Source organism: Rhamphochromis longiceps, linkage group LG12 (genome assembly GCF_057381845.1).
Source record: "Rhamphochromis longiceps isolate RC_006_pf linkage group LG12, R_longiceps_female_GT1.1, whole genome shotgun sequence".
Classification (NCBI taxonomy): domain Eukaryota; kingdom Metazoa; phylum Chordata; class Actinopteri; order Cichliformes; family Cichlidae; genus Rhamphochromis; species Rhamphochromis longiceps.
Window position 1 is genome coordinate 25,931,134 of NC_140568.1, and position 19,230 is coordinate 25,950,363.

The 19,230-nt window shown below is 45.5% G+C and overlaps 1 protein-coding gene across 3 annotated transcripts in view; it reads left to right on the forward strand.

The window, feature by feature from the left end:
• setbp1 (SET binding protein 1) overlaps positions 1 to 19,230 on the forward strand; it is a 35,852-nt gene that overhangs the window by 12,341 nt on the left and 4,281 nt on the right. For all 3 annotated transcript variants that reach the window (XM_085425372.1, XM_085425371.1, XM_085425370.1), the window contains 4 exons: positions 12,045 to 12,466; positions 12,694 to 14,634; positions 14,756 to 14,963; positions 15,081 to 16,149. In XM_085425372.1, the coding sequence (XP_085281498.1) occupies positions 12,045 to 12,466; positions 12,694 to 14,634; positions 14,756 to 14,963; positions 15,081 to 16,149 (3,640 nt within the window). The remainder of the gene's footprint in view (positions 1 to 12,044; positions 12,467 to 12,693; positions 14,635 to 14,755; positions 14,964 to 15,080; positions 16,150 to 19,230) is intronic.

Sequence of the window (19,230 nt, forward strand, 5' to 3'; positions counted from 1 at the left end):
AATATGTATGAACATGAAATGATCACCTATAATATGGCCTGACCCACCTGTCATATTGGAGTTTTTTTCTCTGGTGACTGTCACTGTGGTCCAAAGACCCAGGCTTTTATATTCAGTGTGTGTGTGCGTGTGTGTGTGTGTGTGTGTGTGTGTGAGTGAGTGTGTGTGTTTGTGTACGTGTGCCCTCACTGTGCTGTCTTTGAGAGTACGGATCGGGAATGCTTTAAAGGGGCGTTTCCCTGTAGTGGATGGGGGGATGGGACATGTGAATGTGTTTGTGTGCATGTGTGCTCGCATGCTGGGGAGGGGTGAGTGATTTAGCACCGCTGAAACACCAGCTGTCCATCTGTGTCTGACCCCCCATACACACCCCGTGCACACTTGAAACACACACAGACACACACACAGACACGTCTCCTCGCGTCTAAACTCTGATCTGCTCTTCAGTATCTCTCAAATCTGAAGAAAGTCCAGACAAAACACAATCTGTTCATCGGCCTTTCTCCCTCCAAACACAGGCACACTCGTGCTCACATTCATCATAACACAGACTTACATTAATTTCCTTTGGATATAACTACTGTTTGCTTAACCCTAACCCTCAAGCCAAGTCTTCCTACTAAAATTTAATCATTTGCCTTATTATCAGAAGTGAGATGAATCCCCAGAAACTGATTGTCTGTCCCTACAACACACACACACACACAAGGGCACACACACATCTACACACACACACTAAGGAAGACTGCTCCCTAATAAGCTCTGCGGTAGTGCTGGTGCTGCAGTGTATCCACAATGAATGACTCTGCAAGGTCACTCCTAGTGAGCACATGTAAATGCTACACACACACACACACACACACACACACACACACACACACACACACACACACAAAGGAGCGCTGAAGGCTGGCAGCAGAAGAGATGAACTTTGACCCTGCTGGACATTCAGAAGTCGAGGTGATAGCTGAACTCCACAGTTGTATAAGCCCTAGTGTCTGTGTGTGTTCGTGTGTGTATGCTGTGTGTTTCTGCCTGTGTGTGTGTGCTGTATTGTTTGTTTGTGAGAGTGGGTCAGGGTTGAGACAACTGGAGTCTGGCCTTTGCTTTCTTAGCCTCAGGGCTGGATTTGGTGTCTGTGTACGCGCATGTGTGTGTGTGTTTGTGTTGACCATTTGGTTGGAACTGTAGCTAATTTCTCAATCAGACACACACATACCATCTTCTCAATCTGTCCTAAAGGTCAAGACCTATTCATTCACTATTGTATCCAGTCTCAGTGGGTTGCTTTTCCTCTTAAGTCTGATGCAGGGCAGCAATAATAGGCAGTCTAGCTGAAGGTACATTTTAATAAAGACCTGAGGCAACTACACTTAAAGAAATGCCAGTGGGTCACTTAGGCAGCATCTGCCAGTGAACATGAAGGCATTTTGTGTTGCCTTTTTTTTCTGGCAAATATATTTTTATATTTTCCAAAAACAAAACAAACCCAAAACAAAACAAACATATCAGGTTCTGTCTTTTAAAGATACAGCTGATAGGCTTCAGCCTTTTTCAAACAGCGTGACATTACCCAACAGAGATGCACGTGAGAACTGTCTGAAGCTACAATTAAACATCAACTTCGATTAATTTAACCTGCTAGCTCTGAATTGCAAAACCTGTGATATTGCAATATTTTATTTTTTTGCATCATGCCTGTCTACATTGGGTAGTGTAGACAGGAAAGCAGGTGAGGGAAGAATGGGAAACTTGGACCTCTGCATTGGCCTTTTGCATATGGCTAATGTAGATGTATGAACTATACCAGTATCAGTGTAACAGATATTTGATTGCACAGGTCATTTACTAGTTAAAAGGTTGGTGGTTGAATCCCCGCCTCACTCAGTCTGCACGTTCACGACCCAGCCCCAAACTGCCCCTTCGATTCTGATGTGTCCGTATAATGAAGCCTAGGTTATACTCTGTTGCAGACATGGAAATGGACATCATTCATCAGTCATTCCTGTTATACTTCTCTAAAATCTGCTGCTTGTGGTGGATTCTTGGTTGGTGCATTATAATGAAAAGTTGGCATGAACAGCTCTACGTGGTCACAAAAAACTGACAGGTGTCTGCACTGACCCTCGCACCTTCTGAAGATGTCATTTACTTTTACCAACTTACCATAATTTGCCACTGGGATCTAAGTGGACCCTAGCGGACTTTTGGACAGCAAGCCCTTAAAGGCATAGCATAAAGTACACTATAAATGTGTGTGTAAATGGCTGTGAAAAAAGTGCTTTGAGTCTTCCATTACAAGAGCTCTTTAAGTGCCAGTATGCTTACCATTTAATAATCTGGTGAATTCACAGCGAGTGACTGGTTATCCTGCCATTTGAATCCTCTAGTAAGGCAGTAATCTCACCTAAACCAGAGTATTTCTAGTAGTGAGAACATGTGCAATGTCTAAACCAATATTTGTGGTTCTCGTGTCTAAAAACCTCATATGGGTCATAAAAAGAACAAAAGTCAAACTTCCTGGAATATCATTCCTGAAATTAAAATAAGGCATAATAAGCATATGTTTACCTCACATTTGCTGTTGTTTGCTGCTGTGGCCAAAATCACTAAGTTTCACAAAGCTGTCATGGTTTTATGCCACTGGGCCATTGTTATTTTTCTCACTCTAGGGGGGCTTCAGCCTAATAGCACAACTTTCACAGACTTCCACTGTTCCATTACCAACTCGTTTTTTATAGCATCAGGATGATCCCTGTAATGTAGATATTGACTGAAAAACCAACGAGAGATCGTGTAATCTCCCTTTACTGATGACTGATCCAGGCTATAATTTTATAAAAAGCATAAAATATTTATTACTGCACTGTTGAATAGTTGTAAACTCAACTGGAAGTTATGACTTGTTTATAAAAACGTAATTGTAATACATCATTTTGACATTGTTTGCCCTTTTTTATTCATTGAGGTCTTCAAAAAGAACAGATTGCAATAAACATCAAGAGCAAACTGTATAGAAAACACACAGGCCTGAATTTGATTTGTGCGACAGCACAGCGGTTGACTGTGACTCACTTGACTGTGGGATGATCTGGAGGGCAGCCATTTTTGATGTCCTCTGCAGGCACGGATGATGTTGAGTCACAGCATCATGTGTTCCCGGTGGCTGCTTTGTTAGTGTGGCTCCATCATGCCTCTGCCTCTGTGGTTAGTCAGTGTGTGTGTGTGTCTGTCTGTGTGAGGAGGAGTGTATGCTGTGGTTTTCAGAGGAGGTCCGACAGGAATAGATGCGGATGTTTGGTGAGAGGAGTGAAGGAGACGGGGAGTCAAAGGAAGAGAAGGGAAGAAGGCGACGAGTATTGACTTTCACTGTGTCTCACTGCAAGTGTGTTTGTCAGTGAAATCTGATGGGGCCCATCAGCTGTCTGGGATGTGCCTGTCAGAAGGTTGGGGGCGTGTGTGTTTCTGAAAAAGAGGTTACAGTGTTCACAACACATAATTCGATAAAAGACATTTTGGCATTTACAAATGTTTTCATCAAATTTAGTGGATTCATCTCTACTTATTTTTTTTTTTACACTGTATTGATGTATTGTATTGCACGGATGGATACGAGAGATTCACCAAGCCGACCTTTTACAGTTGTAATCCTTCCTTTAAGATAGGTACCGATACCAAGCCACAGTGTGATAACAGCATTAAATTATTAAGCTGTTCATCACAGCCTGGAATTTCTTTCTTTTATGCATAAGGCTCAACTTCAACATTAAAAAATTTAATGTAGCAAATAAATATTTTCTGAATTGGTATTTATTAGTATCCGAGATAGGCTCCAGCCCCCACATGACTGAGAATTGGATAAACTGAAGAGGATTCATGGTATTTGAAAGCATATGAAATTAAAAGTAAATAATGTATTTGTGTTAGTCACCCGATAGATCACGCACTAGTTTCGCTTTCAGCTCAGTATGAAAGTCATCAGGCTGCTGCAAACTGCTGTTACATATGGTGATGCTCATGCTTAATTTACGGTACCGCAGTTGTGTCCTTTTGAACAGTTTTCGACCTACGCAAAAACGCTTTTGTGCCATCCTCCAAAAACCCAACACCACGCAGCATGCATGCATGAGGCTATGCCGAGCGCTAATTGGCTGCAATAGGCAAGGGAGCGACGAGCAGAAGTGCAAACAAACATCAAAGATTATACATATACAATATATATATAAATATATATATATGTAGACGAACGGTAGAGCTTTCCGTACGACCACAACAGAAGCATGTTTGAGCCCTCAGTCTGAGGGCACCGCCTTTTACTGCTCGTCACACACATTGTGTGTGAAGTGGAGCCTACTGAAGATAGTTAATGTGTAAAAATAACAGGTTATGTTACTTTAGCAAAACCTTCCGTACAACAAGTGTTGTATGAAATATGACAGTGAGATCAAGTTTAAAAGAAAGAGGAAGCTCGCTTAACCACAAATCAAAAACTGTTGTAAAGATACAAAAGCTGTCGGTGGAGCTCCAATTAAATACCTCCACCCTGTTACACCTTTGCTTTTAGCTTCCTTCATGCTGCTTTAGTTCTCCTGCTAGCACCTGACGCACTGCTGCTAAAGCTGTAAAGCTAAACTGAATGGATCAGCTGTAGATCGTCACTGACTTCCGATTCAGTGTTTTGAATGCGGATCAGATCGATACACAATCTAAACATCGTAGAAGTGTATCGCTAAAAATTTTCAACCTAGCCCTTCCAATGTTGGCCAGGCTCTAAAACTGTTAATATTCTTCAAGTGTTTGGTTTGAAAAGATTCTGAACTTTATATAAACACATCAATGCGCTACATGTTTCACACTGAACATTCAAAAGCATGGAAGCCAGCTGCTTTTTACAGTCTTTTTCTTTCTGCCCAGTTTTATCTCTTTGCACCAGGATTTGTAAAATAATCATGCTGCACTTCTGCTGTTTATGCTCGTTGTCTCTTAAGTATGGATACAGACATGAATAAATGATATAAATGTGTCTGTCTATCCCTCTGTCTGTGTGTCTGTCCCTTGGGGCAGCTCAGACTAAACAAACAGCTGTGTTTATGAAGCAAAGAAGAGCCACAAGGGTCCTCTGTTTACTGGTCCATTTCAGCACACAGGCATACAAAATGTTCACATGCACGCACTGAAATACACACTCACGAATGCCCCGTGCTCCTCATCTTTTACCTGCCCCGCTCTGTTGCTTATTTGACCCCTGGTGTTTTCTACTCTCTCTCTTTCCCTCTTCCCCCTCTGCTCAGTGCTCGCTCGCTCTCAGACCGAGAGGAATGCCACTTTGTGTGACCTCTCACCCACACCAAGGAGGGGTGCTGCTTTAGATGAGGGAGTGAGGGGGCAGCTGCAGTCATGTGCCTGGGCTTGAAGGGAAATGCACGTACACACTCACACGCACTCACACACACATACACAGAGAGCCAGGTTTCTAGCTAGCTAAAAGACATTAATTCTGGCAGGTTTGTATATGCATACATGTAGTTGTTGTAGATGTGCTGCTCTCCTTCACCCACCTCTTTTTGTGACCATCTGAGAAAGTGTAGGATGCTGCGGTCTGTGTGTGTGTGTGTGTGTGCGAACACACGAGTGGAGTGCAGCCTCACACAAAGGCGTTATTGTTGGTGAGAGGGGGCCTGAGGGGAGGCAGGCAGTCTGATTGGTTAAGACTATTGTGTCTCACTTTGCCCATTCTCCCTGTCACTGAGGATGTCATTACGGTGGCTCTCTAACTTGTTCTCCGTCTCCTTCCTTGCCACCCCCACTCCCCCACACCCTTACAAGCCAGAGATCATCTGAGGACTTGAGATATTCACAGAAACATTCAGACCGAGCAATGAAAATGTTCCTTCGTAAACTTCAAAACTTGCCTTGCAGACACCAGAGTCCTTCTACAAGACATATATTTAGTCATCCATTAACAATTGTTTGCAGGCATTTTACATGTGACATGTGGCGTGACACGCTAAGGTGTCCTTACTCCATATGCCATGACAAGCAGAAAAAAACATACATGAAATATACACTAATACATGAGATGCATGGCTAATGTAATGTGCAATGAGTTTTTCATTTGCTTTTCTTTATCAATGTGAGTATGATATTGCAGTGTTATATAGTAATATATGCTGGATGGTAAAGAAGCGAAAAAACCTGCAGGTGATGTGGCTGCATATCGATTCACTAACCAGACAGACAACAATAACTTGCAGTGAATTATTTTTAAGTAGCTAATCAGTGAGTGGGGCTGTTACAGACTGCTGTTTGCCAGAGAGGAAGTGTTTAATCTCAGCGCAGCTTCTGTCTTGAATTACCCATCATTCCACACAGGAAGTCATCCCTAAGGACTTTGAGCAGCTCATTGGAGCTTAATTGTTTCCTGTTGTACAGAAGTGCTATGATTGGGTCATATGGTGCACAGAGTAAAGTGACCAACACAATGCGTTGGTTTTATACTATGTGCAGCAGCACATGTGCCTGTTTTGTTGTATAATTTCCTTACCCTAAAAGATGCGCTGTTCTAACAACTTTCTGTAGTCATGTTGCATCCAAAAAGCATTACACTTGTTCTAATGTTGTACATTTTCTTTGTTTTTAAACTTATGTGCTGAATGACATCTATAGATTGTTTGAACACGTACATACAGGGAACAATTTGTGGATAATTGCCATTTAAAAAAAGTCAAATGTGGTTGTTAAAGCTATTCAAAAACCGGGCACACCAGCGCCCATGCACACCATTAATGCTAATCGCAGGGATTAGATATACACTATATGTAGCATGTAAATGTGTCTGTCATTACTGAGGGGGTGAAAACCTCCAAATGCACCATAATAGCATGCTTCGGTTCAGCCAATCACGGGCTTTGTTCAGATTGAGTCATCTACCTCTGAGCGTGTCTGAAGAGAGTGTGACAAGGAGACTCTTTGGTGTTTCGCTGCTATCTTTAGGAGCACTCCAATCTGAAGGATTACTGCTGTGGACGTAGGAGGAAACATTTTACTTGAGACCTACTGCTGTGCCTTGAATGCGGCTTGTGCTTTACAGCTATCTAAAGGAAGAATACACAATAGATCGAAGGCTTGATCATGCTCAGCAGGAAGGGTACATAAAAAGGCACGTAAGAAAGAAAATACTGCAGAAAAAGTTAGCTCGAGCCCCTTTTTCCTACTGTGGCTGTAGGCTGAACGCATAGTTTTGGAATTGCAGCATTAAGTGGAGAGTGGAAGTTTTTCAATGGAGCCCAGTTTCCAAACTTTCCCACCCAAGTTTCCCAGATGAAGCTTTGTCTGGCACAGATGCCACCAGATCTGAGATAGTAAAGCGCTGGCTGAGCGGGAATATGCTGAGTGAAAACAGACATGCAGACACACAAACACAATTTTAGGCAGTAGGCCTGATCCCAGTGATCCACAAACTGTCCCACCTTGACAACCCCTCCTTTTTCCTCCCATTTCTCCTCCCTCTTTTCTCTCCCCTGCTGTGGGTTGCCTCAGGCGCATGAATGGAAGTCTTTATTCCCGGGAGAACTGGTGGGAAGAACGAGAGAACGAGAAACAAGGATAAGGGGGTTGGCAAGGAGGGAGGGGGGAGGTCTGTGAGAGTGGCCACAAGATCAACACAGTGCCACAGCTCCTCTTTTCTCCTCCATCGCTTTTCCCTCCTTTTCTCTGCGCTCACCCCTCCGCCCCCTCCCTCTTCCAAACCCGCGCCTTTCTATCCCGTTTTAAGTGCTGTGGATACAAAGCCCTGTTAGTATTCATGGTGTTTGTTTGCAGAGGAACTCTGTGTGTGTGTGTGTGTGTGTGTGTGTGTGTGTGTGTGTGTGTGTGTGTGTGTGTGTGTGTGTGTGTGTGTGTGTGTGTGTGTGTGTGCACAGACCTGTCAGAAACACAGATCACAGAGAAGCAGCGCTGTGAATGGAGCTGGGGAGAAGCGGGCGGGGTGGTGGGGTGGTAGTTCCCACAGGAGGAAAATGGTCAGCTCCAAAAAAAGGGAAAAAAGAAGAAGAAGAAAAGGACGATGGGATGAAGGGGGGGGGGGTTAGTGCACAAGGCCACGGGGGCAGAGGGAGACAGTATGGTGTCAAAACCAAGAGAGGCTACGTGACAAGGTGTTACAGAGAGGAAAGGAGAGGATCATATCAATCATAAGGTTTCGGAGGGGAACCAGTAGCAAACGAGTCTAGGCACCTCTCTTCTTGTTTTTCTGCTGGTCCTCTTCTTCCCTCCCTTTCTGCTGCTCTCATTCTTTTAGTTGCACCCCATTCCTTCCTCCCACTCTCTCCCTTCTCTCTCTCTCTCTCTGCCTCTCTCTCACTCTCTTTTTCTCTTTGTGTGTCTGTCTGGACAGCTGCCCAGTTCCATACACAGGGAAAAATGAAACACTCTAACCGCTGGGCGTGCAGCCAAATAAAAGGCTGCGAAAAACTATTTGAAGGGCAGCGTGTTTGTGTGCGCCTGTGTGTGTGCGTGTGTGTGTGTGTGTGTGTGTGTGTGTGTGTGTGTGTGTGTGTGTGTGTGTGTGTGTGTGTGTGTGTGTGTGTGCAAGGAGGTTGTGTATATGTTTGCCCCTGTATATGTGTGTGTTTATATGCGGGTCTGGTTGTGAGATTTGGGTGTGCCTGTTTAGGGTGTTCTTTCCCAGTATAATGGTGCAGCCAGGGTGCTATGTGCATGTGTGTGTGTGTGTCAGGGAGCGGGAGCAGTTCCTGAATTTCAGTTTGTTGGTGGAGAAATGAAAGGTTGCAGGAGAGGAAAAGGACAGCAGGGACCGGCACATACCTCCCCTCACATCAAACTGGAGGATAGAAGAACACTGTGTTTTACATCCAGATTGTCATTTAAAACAGCCTGCTCAGCGTGATACATTTATACACACACACACACACACACACACACACACACACACACACACACACACACACACACACACACACACACACACACACACACACACACACACACTTATTTGTCAGTAAATATATGCTGACTCATTTGCAAAGTGCCTTTCAGTTGGGTGATTGCAGCACTTAGTCACATATTATCCATGACCTCCTCCTCCTGTGCTCTGACCTTATCTGATGGTTACGTCACCACCGGAAAGGAATGTACAGCTCCATATCTGCCTGCACTCAGTTGTTGGACAGCCAGCATTAAATCCATGTTGCTGCGGTGCTGATCCAGAGAAAGACATCTTAGAAAAAAGGCAGTTGACTCAGCCGTGTTGTAAACACAGCCCCAAGAGCTCCAAGGGCCCCGGGGGGAAGAAGAGTGCGTCGGATGGGTTGAGAAGCAAAGATGCTTTGGTTCGGCCCTGAGCTGGTGTTTATCGTTATGTGATCAGTAGGGGTCTTGTAGAAAGATGGCCTGTGTGGAAAAAGGTTGAAGCTTCACAGTTCTTTTTCGCTTGTGAGCTGCACACGGGTCAGAGTCCAGCGCTTATGCTCATTTCCCGACCGCTGCCCCCTGCTGCAGGTCAGCAGTAGCACAGGGAGATAATGGCTTATTCACAGAGTGCACCACAAGAGCAGGCAGTGTATAAAACAAACATTAGAAAAAAACTCATCTGAATCAATTTGCTTGCTTATGCAGGCTCTGGAGACCTATGAGTAACAAGTTTTTAGTGAATGGTATTGACCACCAGTGTGGTGATGAAAGGGCAATACAAAGCATGCAAGTGCAAATTTGGAGTTCTTTATGAAATGTAAATCAAAATGTGAATAAGTGAATGGTTAAGTGAGTAAGCTGACCCTGTCAGGAAAAGACAAAGAAGGAAAGTTTCACTGTGCTCACAACAACAACAACTATGGGAGTGCCTCAGTTTGTATGGCAACTATTTGTATTTGCTTGCTGGAATATCAGACATTGCGTGTTTTTTCCCTGGAAATGCTTTGTCGAGTATAAGAGGCATAGAGGAGGGGAGACGGAGGAGAGTGGTAGAAGGGAGGAAACTAAGAACAAAAAGCTGAACTGGTGCCAGCAACCCAGCTTCAACCGGAAAAAAGTAGGAGGAGGGGGCTTTCTATTTCTTAATTTTTTTTCTTCTCTTTTGCTCTCCGGTCTCTTGTAGGAAAGGTGTCCCTCTCTTTATTATCTCTCTGTGGTTGTGTGTGTGTGTGTGTGTGTGTGTGTGTGTGTGTGTGTGTGTGTGTGTGTGTGTGTGTGTGTGTGTGTGTGTGTGTGTGTGTGTGTATACACATTTGGTCCCCACTGACCACATACACATTTGTGGTCAGTGGGGAAGATACATTTTCTCTGTGTGCGTAGTGTATGTCTGCCGGTCGCACTCTTAACTGCCCCCATCGCCCTGGTGTCTGTTTTTTTACCTGTGCCCTCCTTTAACCTGAAACAGCAGGTATTCTAGGACAGGTTAAATGAGAAAGCAAGTGTGTATCAGGTGTCTGTCATCTTACCCCTCTGTGGACTCACAGCGCCTCTTCTCCAGTGTCAATGTGTATACACACACATACACACACACACATATACTTCACAACTGAAAGGATACCATGGCAGTGCGTTCAGGAGATAAATTTGAGGGTGCATTTACATACCTGCATTTGCTGGCTTCGTTAATCATTTACAGCGCTCAGCATTTGCGCACGTGCCCAGTATGTGTTTTCACCCATGTGTTGTGAGTGTTGTGCCTCTCAGCATTTTTGTGTGTGTGTGTGTGTGTGTTTTTGTGCTTGTGAATTCGTGCAGACTGCTTCTGGCCAATAAACAGCTTCTGCAACAAGTGTGGAAACATAATGAGTGTCACTACTTGACTACCGACAGCAGTCGGGAGAGCAGAGAGAGTGATAGGGAAGCAACAGAGGAGATGAAGGCTGAACTGGATGTTAGCAGGGAAGGGAAATATATGGCACTCTTGACCTCGCAAATATGTACTCTGTCATAAAAGTGCACGATAGATTTTATTGTTGTGCGTCTGTGTGGCTGTGTATATTTATCTGTGAAGAGGAGATATCTTATCAACTGACAAGGAGCTGCTCCATCTAGACCAGATTAGCGTTTTCAAACGTGTGTAGCCGGGATTTTGAGTCTTTGAAATGTGTGCATCTACTGTATACAAGCGTGAGTGTGTGCGTGTGCACTTGCACGCCCCTGTGTACATGCTGAGAGGCAGGCCTGTGGTTAGGTTACATCTCCCTGCAGCGCAGCAGAACAGTGTCTCGTTGCGTCATACTGAGTCTGTTAATAACAGGCTAAATCACAAAGGCCATCCGCTGCTCTATTTCTCATCTTCCAGCAGTACACTGATTATGCAGCAGTGATACATTAAGCAGAGTTATGTGGGGGCAATACAGTATATTAAGGTTTAGTATTTTCTCCTTTAAGTGGACAAGTCTAACCGAGCAGAGGCTTACTTCAGATTTGTGGCGTTTCAGTGAAAGAAAATGTATATAAATTATATCTTACTTCCGGGACATATGTTGTGCACGGCGCCTTCTTGACAGCATGACACTGCAGTTATAGTTGAGAAAAGCGTATGAGAGCTGTCACAAACATAAATATGATCTGCAGTAAATAATGATGGATCTAGTGCAGGGACGCAGCTTCGCTATGCTACTGTGTTTAGTACTCAGACACCCCCAACTTGATTCCCTTAGCTCTCACAGCATGTAACATCCTTGCCACAGGAATTTAATTACTCTGTAAACAAGCCTTTTGTTCTGTTGCACACTGTTTTCTCATGCACGCGAGACGCATGAAAATCTTCAGATCTACTGCAAAAGCTGTCATATTAGAGAAAATCAGAGATGTGATAAGTGCTGACAAAAAAACGATAATATATGCTGAACTGGTTGCTGTGCTATGCACATGTTATATCTGTGGAGATAGGCCAATGTTAAGAAGACATGAAATATAGCAGTCATAGTTTTACGATCACATTATCATTATCATATCATTTGTCTATCCCTGCAGCTATATAAGGCTGTCTCATGATTGCAGTTTAAATGTAGTCACCAGTCTTTGTGTCTCTTTTGTGTCATCCCCAGACATATGAGCGCCAGTTCAGAATGCCAGAGCAGAGAGAGGGAGGCCTGCTGCAACTACTGGGAGATAATCCTTCTCTCAAACACCAGCTTCGCAGCTCCCTCCATCCTGCACACGCACTCTCGCACACACAGCAAACGCAGCACTCCCCCACTCAGAAATTTCAACACACTCACGCACCCCAGCACCAAATCGGTACAGACTGGATCCCGTCTGCAGCACCTTCTGCGTCTCCAGCCCATCCTGCGGATTCTGAGGCAGCCAGAGACTTGGCAGCAGACAGCAGAGGCTCGTTGCTAGATCCGAGCCAAGCTTTCTCACGAACGGCGACGCAAAGTCCCTCACCTCAGCGGTCTCTGACTCCAGATCTGCAGCTGCCAGTGGTCACAGATGCCAGTATTCTCAACTTGACCTCTCTCAGCAGGTATATTTTAATTTCCTTGTGATGCATGATATCATGAACTGTGCACTGTGAATGGAATGTGAAAGTTAGAGTAGTGAAATTTAAAAGGAAGACGTTTTAATTAACTTGACACGGTGATTCAAATTAGGCAGTAAGTATTCTGCGCAGTGTTGGTGAAATACAAAACTATCCATTCTCTTCATTTTATCGCACTCATCCTAATTATTTCTCTGTGTAAATCTCTCCAGGGGGAAGGGTCTGCAAGAGGTCAGTGAGCAGCTCTTTGGGAACATTAAGAGGAAGTACGGCAGGAAGGACTCCCAGAGGATGCTCTGTAATCCCCACAGTGCTGATTCACATTGGGGACAGCCAGAGAAAGGATCAGAGAGCCCAAATAATTCAGAGGAGAGGCAGAAGTACAGGCAAGAGGAGACAGCTGAGCGGTTCCATGAAGAAAGAGAGGAAAGGAGAAAAGAGGAACGAGAGCGAGCAATTGCTGGGAGGAAAGGAGACGAAGAAGACAGAGGGATGCCCATGCTGGCAGAGGAAGCGAAAGGAAGAAAGAGGCGGAGAAGGCCTTCTTTTGACGATTCGTTTTCTGTAGAGGAGCAATCTCAGCAGCGGACTCTGGACTCTGATGCAACAGAGAAGCAGCAGCCTGGGCCTTTAGAAGCCAGAGGAGCACATAAGATAGAAACTCACAAAAATGATTCTCGATTCATGAGTCAAGCTGATATCAGCGCAGAAAGGCTGGATAAAGCAGAAAGAGGAGATAAAGTTGACAAAAGAGAAAAGGGAGAGAGAGTGGACAGGGTGGAAATGGGAGAGACAGTTACAAATGGGGCTGACCAAGAGTCACATCTGAGCGCAAACAGGATGAAAAAGAACCCCTTGGGTCGTCCTAAGATCAGCGCGGACACCCTTAAACCCAGAGATCCAGCTCACAATCACATCAGCAAACCCAGTCTCAGCTTGAACCCTAGATTCCCCTGCCCAAACCCCAGCCCCAGCCCCCGGAGTAACATCAGCCCTATCCCCAGCCCCAGACCCAGGGCAAACATCAGCCCCAGTCCAAGCCCCAGATCAAGAGCCGATATGAGTCCGAGCCCAAGTCACAGCACCAGCTCTACGGCCAGTTCCAGACCGACCAAGGCCAACGACAGGTGGTCCTACCTGAAATCAAAAAGCCATGCCAGCATTACATCACCGCAGAGAGAAACCTTGGGTAGCCTCGCAACCTTAGCTGACCCGCCCTCTGCTTTCCCCATTACCCCTTCCAGCCCGCTCTACACCAACACTGACAGCCTGACAGTCCACACTCCCATTAAGAGGAAACGAGGACGCCCCAAGAAACAGCCACTCCTAACTGTGGAGACCATTCACGAGGCCACTTCCACCTCACCTCCAAGCCCATTGGCCCAGGAAACCACTGCAGGGCTAAATCGTAGGAGGAAGACGCACACACTGAACACTTTAGTGCAAATGGCTTCCACGATGACCAATGCCAACAGTCTCAAACTAAAGCGTGGAAGGGGGCAATCCAGGCCAGTGAATAAGACGAAGCTTGGGAAAATGCAGAGCATTCTGAATGAAATCCTTTCAGGATCAAGTCAAAATGGCACTCTGGCTCTGAAGTCATCTTCTGCTCCTGTTACCTCAGCTATGAGTGCCATGGCATCCACCATTGAAGCTCGACTGGGAAAACAGATAAATGTGAGCAAAAGAGGAACCATCTACATTGGTAAGAAGAGAGGGCGGAAACCTCGAGCAGAAACTCAAGGCTCCACTCCTCCCAAAACCACTCGGGACAAGCCAGCATTGTCTGTCTCCACATCGAGTCTCTACGAATGCCCCGCAGTGCCTTCCTCCACCTCATCTCCCAGCTCTAGTGCTCCGTCTATAAGAGCCAGTCACTCTGATGCTGCTATGCCCAGTTTGCAGCCCATTTCAGCCTTGCCCTCTAAACCAGCAGGCAGGAGCTTTCTCACTGGGGGATGGAAATTGTCTCCTCCTCGACTTCTGGCTAATTCACCATCCCACCTGTCAGAGGGGGCGTCAGTGAAGGAGGTAACTCTGTCCCCCATCAGCGAGTCCCACAGTGAGGAGACTATTCCCAGTGACAGTGGGATTGGGACGGACAACAACAGTACCTCAGATCAAACTGAGAAGGGTCATGCCTCTCGACGAAGGTGCAGTAGACTGCTGTTATACTCCTTTACTTGCTTTATAGGCATTTTGTTCTGTATGTAATAGATTGGCACGCATTCATTTACCTGCTGTTTTAATGTGATTTATGTTGTGTTTATACAGGTACTCATTTGATCTGTGTGGGTTTGAGGCTGCGGAGGCAGCAGCTTTGGAAGCATCCAACAGAGGTGGCAGAACACGCTGCGAGCGCCAAGTAACGGCTGTCGATAACTTTCTGTCGCAGCAGGAGAAGAAGCAAAAGCATCATCGGCGGAAGAGGAAGTGCCTACAGAGTCGGGATCATCTTCATTTTCTCTCTGAACTGGACGAGGTTAGAAACACTGTAACAAATCCTGCGTGTGAGCCTTTAACAACCGCTCTAATGTACAAGCGTGCACTAAAGGGTGTTTGTTTTTCTAAATGTTTCCTCTTTCCTTCCTCCCTGTAGGTCGTGTTAAAGCTCCAGCAGTTACGAGTGTCTCACAGACGATTCACCTGCTACCCCCAGCATCCCTATCCTTCCATTTTCCGCCTCAACTTCCACCATTACTACCCTATTACCTACGACTCGTACCCTTGTGACTCCAGTTCATACCTCCGCAGGAGTGCTGATCTGAAGGCTAAGAGGAGACGCGGTCGTCCAGCCAAAGCCAGCGAGCCAATCACATCAAAGCTGCCTTTTGTTCAAGGATATGGTTATCCGCTGGCAGGGGGAAATTACTATGCAGCACCGTATGCGATGCCTTACGCTCCTCCTCTGAGTCTGGGCTACTTTCCCCCTACTCCCCCATTTTATCTGCCCCATCACTCGCTAGGACCGGCGCCCCCATCTCCCTTCATGAGACCTGCTGTGCCCCCTCCCAAGGCTTTCCACTCCAGCGGACACTCAAAAATCCAGCCTGGTGCCAAGCTTTGCACCACTAGTGGTCCACTTCAGGGGCCATCTGTAAGGGGAGAGGGTTTGGGATCCCTGGGCAGCAGCAGCGCAGGTGGTCTTGCAGGGGTTCGTCTCCACAAGAGGAAGCACAAGCATAAACATAAGCACAAGGATGAACCTCTTCTTTCACCACGAGACCGGCAGGACCTGGGAGGGCTTTTCAGCGGAGCTAAGACCAATGCACGCCTCAGCATGCTGAGTGAGAGGAGAGACTTGGCCAGTCAGGGTCCTTCAAAGCTTCTGGACAAGCAGAGGAGCAATGGCAGAGGCTCTTCAAACCTGGGATCCAGCTTAGGGATTTTTGAGTCTGACCAGCTGTCATCACACTCTCTTGCTGACAGTCAGTTCCATTCCCTTCAGACTGGGCAGCCTAAAAAGAGCTTCATGGGCAGCTATAGTAGCCAGTCGCAGCGGTCAGAGTCAGCGTCTGACCTATTTTCGGGGTCACAAGAGGACGAGTGCGGCGGAAGGAACAGGCGGACGAGGCTCACTGTGTTTGGAGATCAGGGCTTAATGTCATTCCAAACGACGAGGCAGGAGCCAGAACAGATGAACAAGTGTCCCAGTCCCTCCCTCACTGGTAAGAGAATACGCTATATTTATGAGAAAGCGCACTGCATTGCATGTTGGACTTATAATAAAAACAGCAGCAGTTGTTTTCTGTTCACTGGGACAGCATGATAAAGCACATTGCTTTCTTTAATGAAGTGTTGGAGGTTTGAGGTTTGCCTAAAACGCAGTAACTCCTGTTGTTTGCTTGTCTTTGCTTATCCAAGCCGTTCATTCATGGCTATACACAGGCTCACCCAGTGTTCCAAATCTGAGCTGTAAATATCATTCACTGTACGGGGCCTACAGAACCATAATGTGACTCCCCTAAAAGTAGCATCCAGGAGCTGCATTTTCCAGTCTAAACTACAAATGTGCTCACCCTGTTAAATATCTGCACACCCGCTATAACATCAACACGGCCACCACTTTGAAGCAAATGGTTATGTTAATGTATTTGACTGCTCTGCATGACTGATGTTCATTTACAATTAATATACTGGAGATTAGCATATAATTGCACAGTTAGAGCTCCGGTTCCCATTGTGCTTGTAGAGGGGGGATAATGTTTAGCTGAAGTATGTTTTATGTTAAGTTACATGTGCACAGATTTGCGTTTTGGATTGGTGGTGAGAGAGATATGTCCTTTACAAAATAACAGCAACGTTGTTGTGTCCATTATCTTAAATGTGGTGCACATGTTCTGTTACGTGTTTATGTGAACAGACAGCGGTGCGTCCAAGTAATGTCCAAAATGTATGAACAGCTGTTTGCACTTGTTCCTTAGTGATTTCCCAATGTTTATATGCGCTATATAATGCGCGAGGGAGTGAAGAGTCCAGACACAGGCTGACTTTACCTCTAAATAAACCCATGAATGGATCACATGTGGAAAGCTTATGATCTGAAGCATCGGCAGCGTGTAAGCAGCTGACATTACCAGCAGTGGACCTTATTACATCACATCACTACTTATATAAAACAACAAGGTTCCTATCTGTTAGACAGAAGTAGGAGGCCGGAATTTATTAATGAAAGAAAAACCATACGAATGATATTTGATACATGATACTATGCTAGCCCGTGGAACTGGAAGAAAGAGACACATACATGCTTTTACTAATCACTTATATGTGATCAGAACTGTTAATGTAGCCAAATGAGAGCATGTTTGCCAAAAAAAAAAAAGGTTATACACTAATATTAAACTCTGTTCCTGAGTGTTAATTGACTTCAGTTATTTGCTGGATTATCACATTTAGTCAGTTAACTGGGTTTTCCCATTTTAAATGTAGATTTAGTAATGCATGTCAAGGTGATTCCTATTATAAATATGCTTATGCACATCATTATCGGGGCTTAAAGCAGACAAAGAGACTGGGTAGCACCGAATTCTCACCACCCAATGAATGTGTATTTTGGTACATTCTGTATTCTGCTGTCTTTGAGCACATCTGGCTGGGGATAAAGAGAACGTAATGCATGGATGGAGACGACTATAATTCACCAATCTCTCCTACCTCCCCACCCTGCCTCCCTTCCCTCTCTCCTGCCAATGCTTTTGCCAGAGATATATTATTCACACAGTATGATTTATTTTCTACAGACACGCCGTAAAAGGCCCTTGCCTGTGTTAAAAGAGCTGGCTGGTAGCCAGGGGTTTAATGACTGGGGCCTAGTCCAGTGGCGGGGAGGAGAAGCCAGGGGCTCAGTTAGAATACACCCCCCCGCCCCAGGGGATCCAGGACGGATGACTCATATACACCCCCCCCTCCCCCCATAATGACTCCTCCTCCCCCAACCCATCCATATTATCCCTCTAGTGTTGTTATACCTCTTCTACCCTCTGTGTCCTTCCCTTCCCTTTTGCTGCTTCTGCAGTTCTTGCCCTTGCTTTCCCCCTCTGCCTCTCTCCCGTGGTTCCCACATCCACACGCAGATTTCCCCTTGTTCCTCTGCCTCATCTCTCTCTCCATCTCCCCCTTCTAGCTCTCTTCTTCTTCCCTTTCACTTTTTGCTTTTTCCCTTGTCTCCCCTCCCCCTCATTTTCCCATTACTCTCTTTACTCACCCCCCCACCCCCCCACCCCACACACACACACACTCCTCCTCTAGCATGACTTACTGCTTCACTTCCCAGCTTTAGTCCAATTAAAACACAGACGCATGTGCATGAGAATGCTCGCTGCACATGCAGGCGCAGGCCCCCGCATACACACAGATATACGGGTCCCCATCCAGATGTAAAATTCATACTATTATCTGAGCGTGCAACAATGAGTTTGTCGGTCATGGACAAATCATTAAGCACACGCGTGTCTCTGCGTGTGTTGTGCGTTTGCTTCTTAAGCAGACCTCGCTGAATCAGTTGTAACTTTCTTACATGAATGTCTGAATGAAAGTCTTTAATGAATAATTCGGAATAATTTTTTGTGGCAAGTCAAGCCAAGTTGTATTTATTTTGCCCAGTATAACAAATCACAGATTTTCCTCAAGGGGCTTTGCAGTCTGCACAGCATATGACACACTTATCTGGACTGATCCCCGGTCCAGATAAGATAGGACATGTGATAGATGCTCTGTGTATGCCATAAAACAACATAGTAAATTACCAGTGTAAACAGACAGGATGACAGAAATAATAGATAATAGAGAAGCGTAGATTTGGGAGGACATCAAGCAGCTTTCGGTTAGGGGGTCGAGAGTGCAAGAGGAGAAGACGAGGATATAGATTAAGATCCAAAACATCTGGAAAGAGGCACCCACTGCCAGGATAGAGAAGTGACTGGACCTGTGGTAGTCCGGCAAGTCACGCAGCTTGTTTAAACACATGCACAGACCTTCATCCAGAAAAAAAAATTACACTAAATGACATACATCAAGGATTATTTTAATCTGTCTCCGAAAAGTGCTCTCAGCTACAGCACAGGCAGTGGATAAGTGAGCATAGCTGTGACTTCTTATTTCACAGAGAAACAGGTTCTCGGTACTATACTGCCTCTCACACTGCTGAAGGTCACTGGTTTTATGTTCCGTGTATGGAGCTCATAAATTTCTGCTACTTTGTAGTGTGTGTGTGTGTGAACTGAGCATGTGCTCACTTCTGCTGCAGC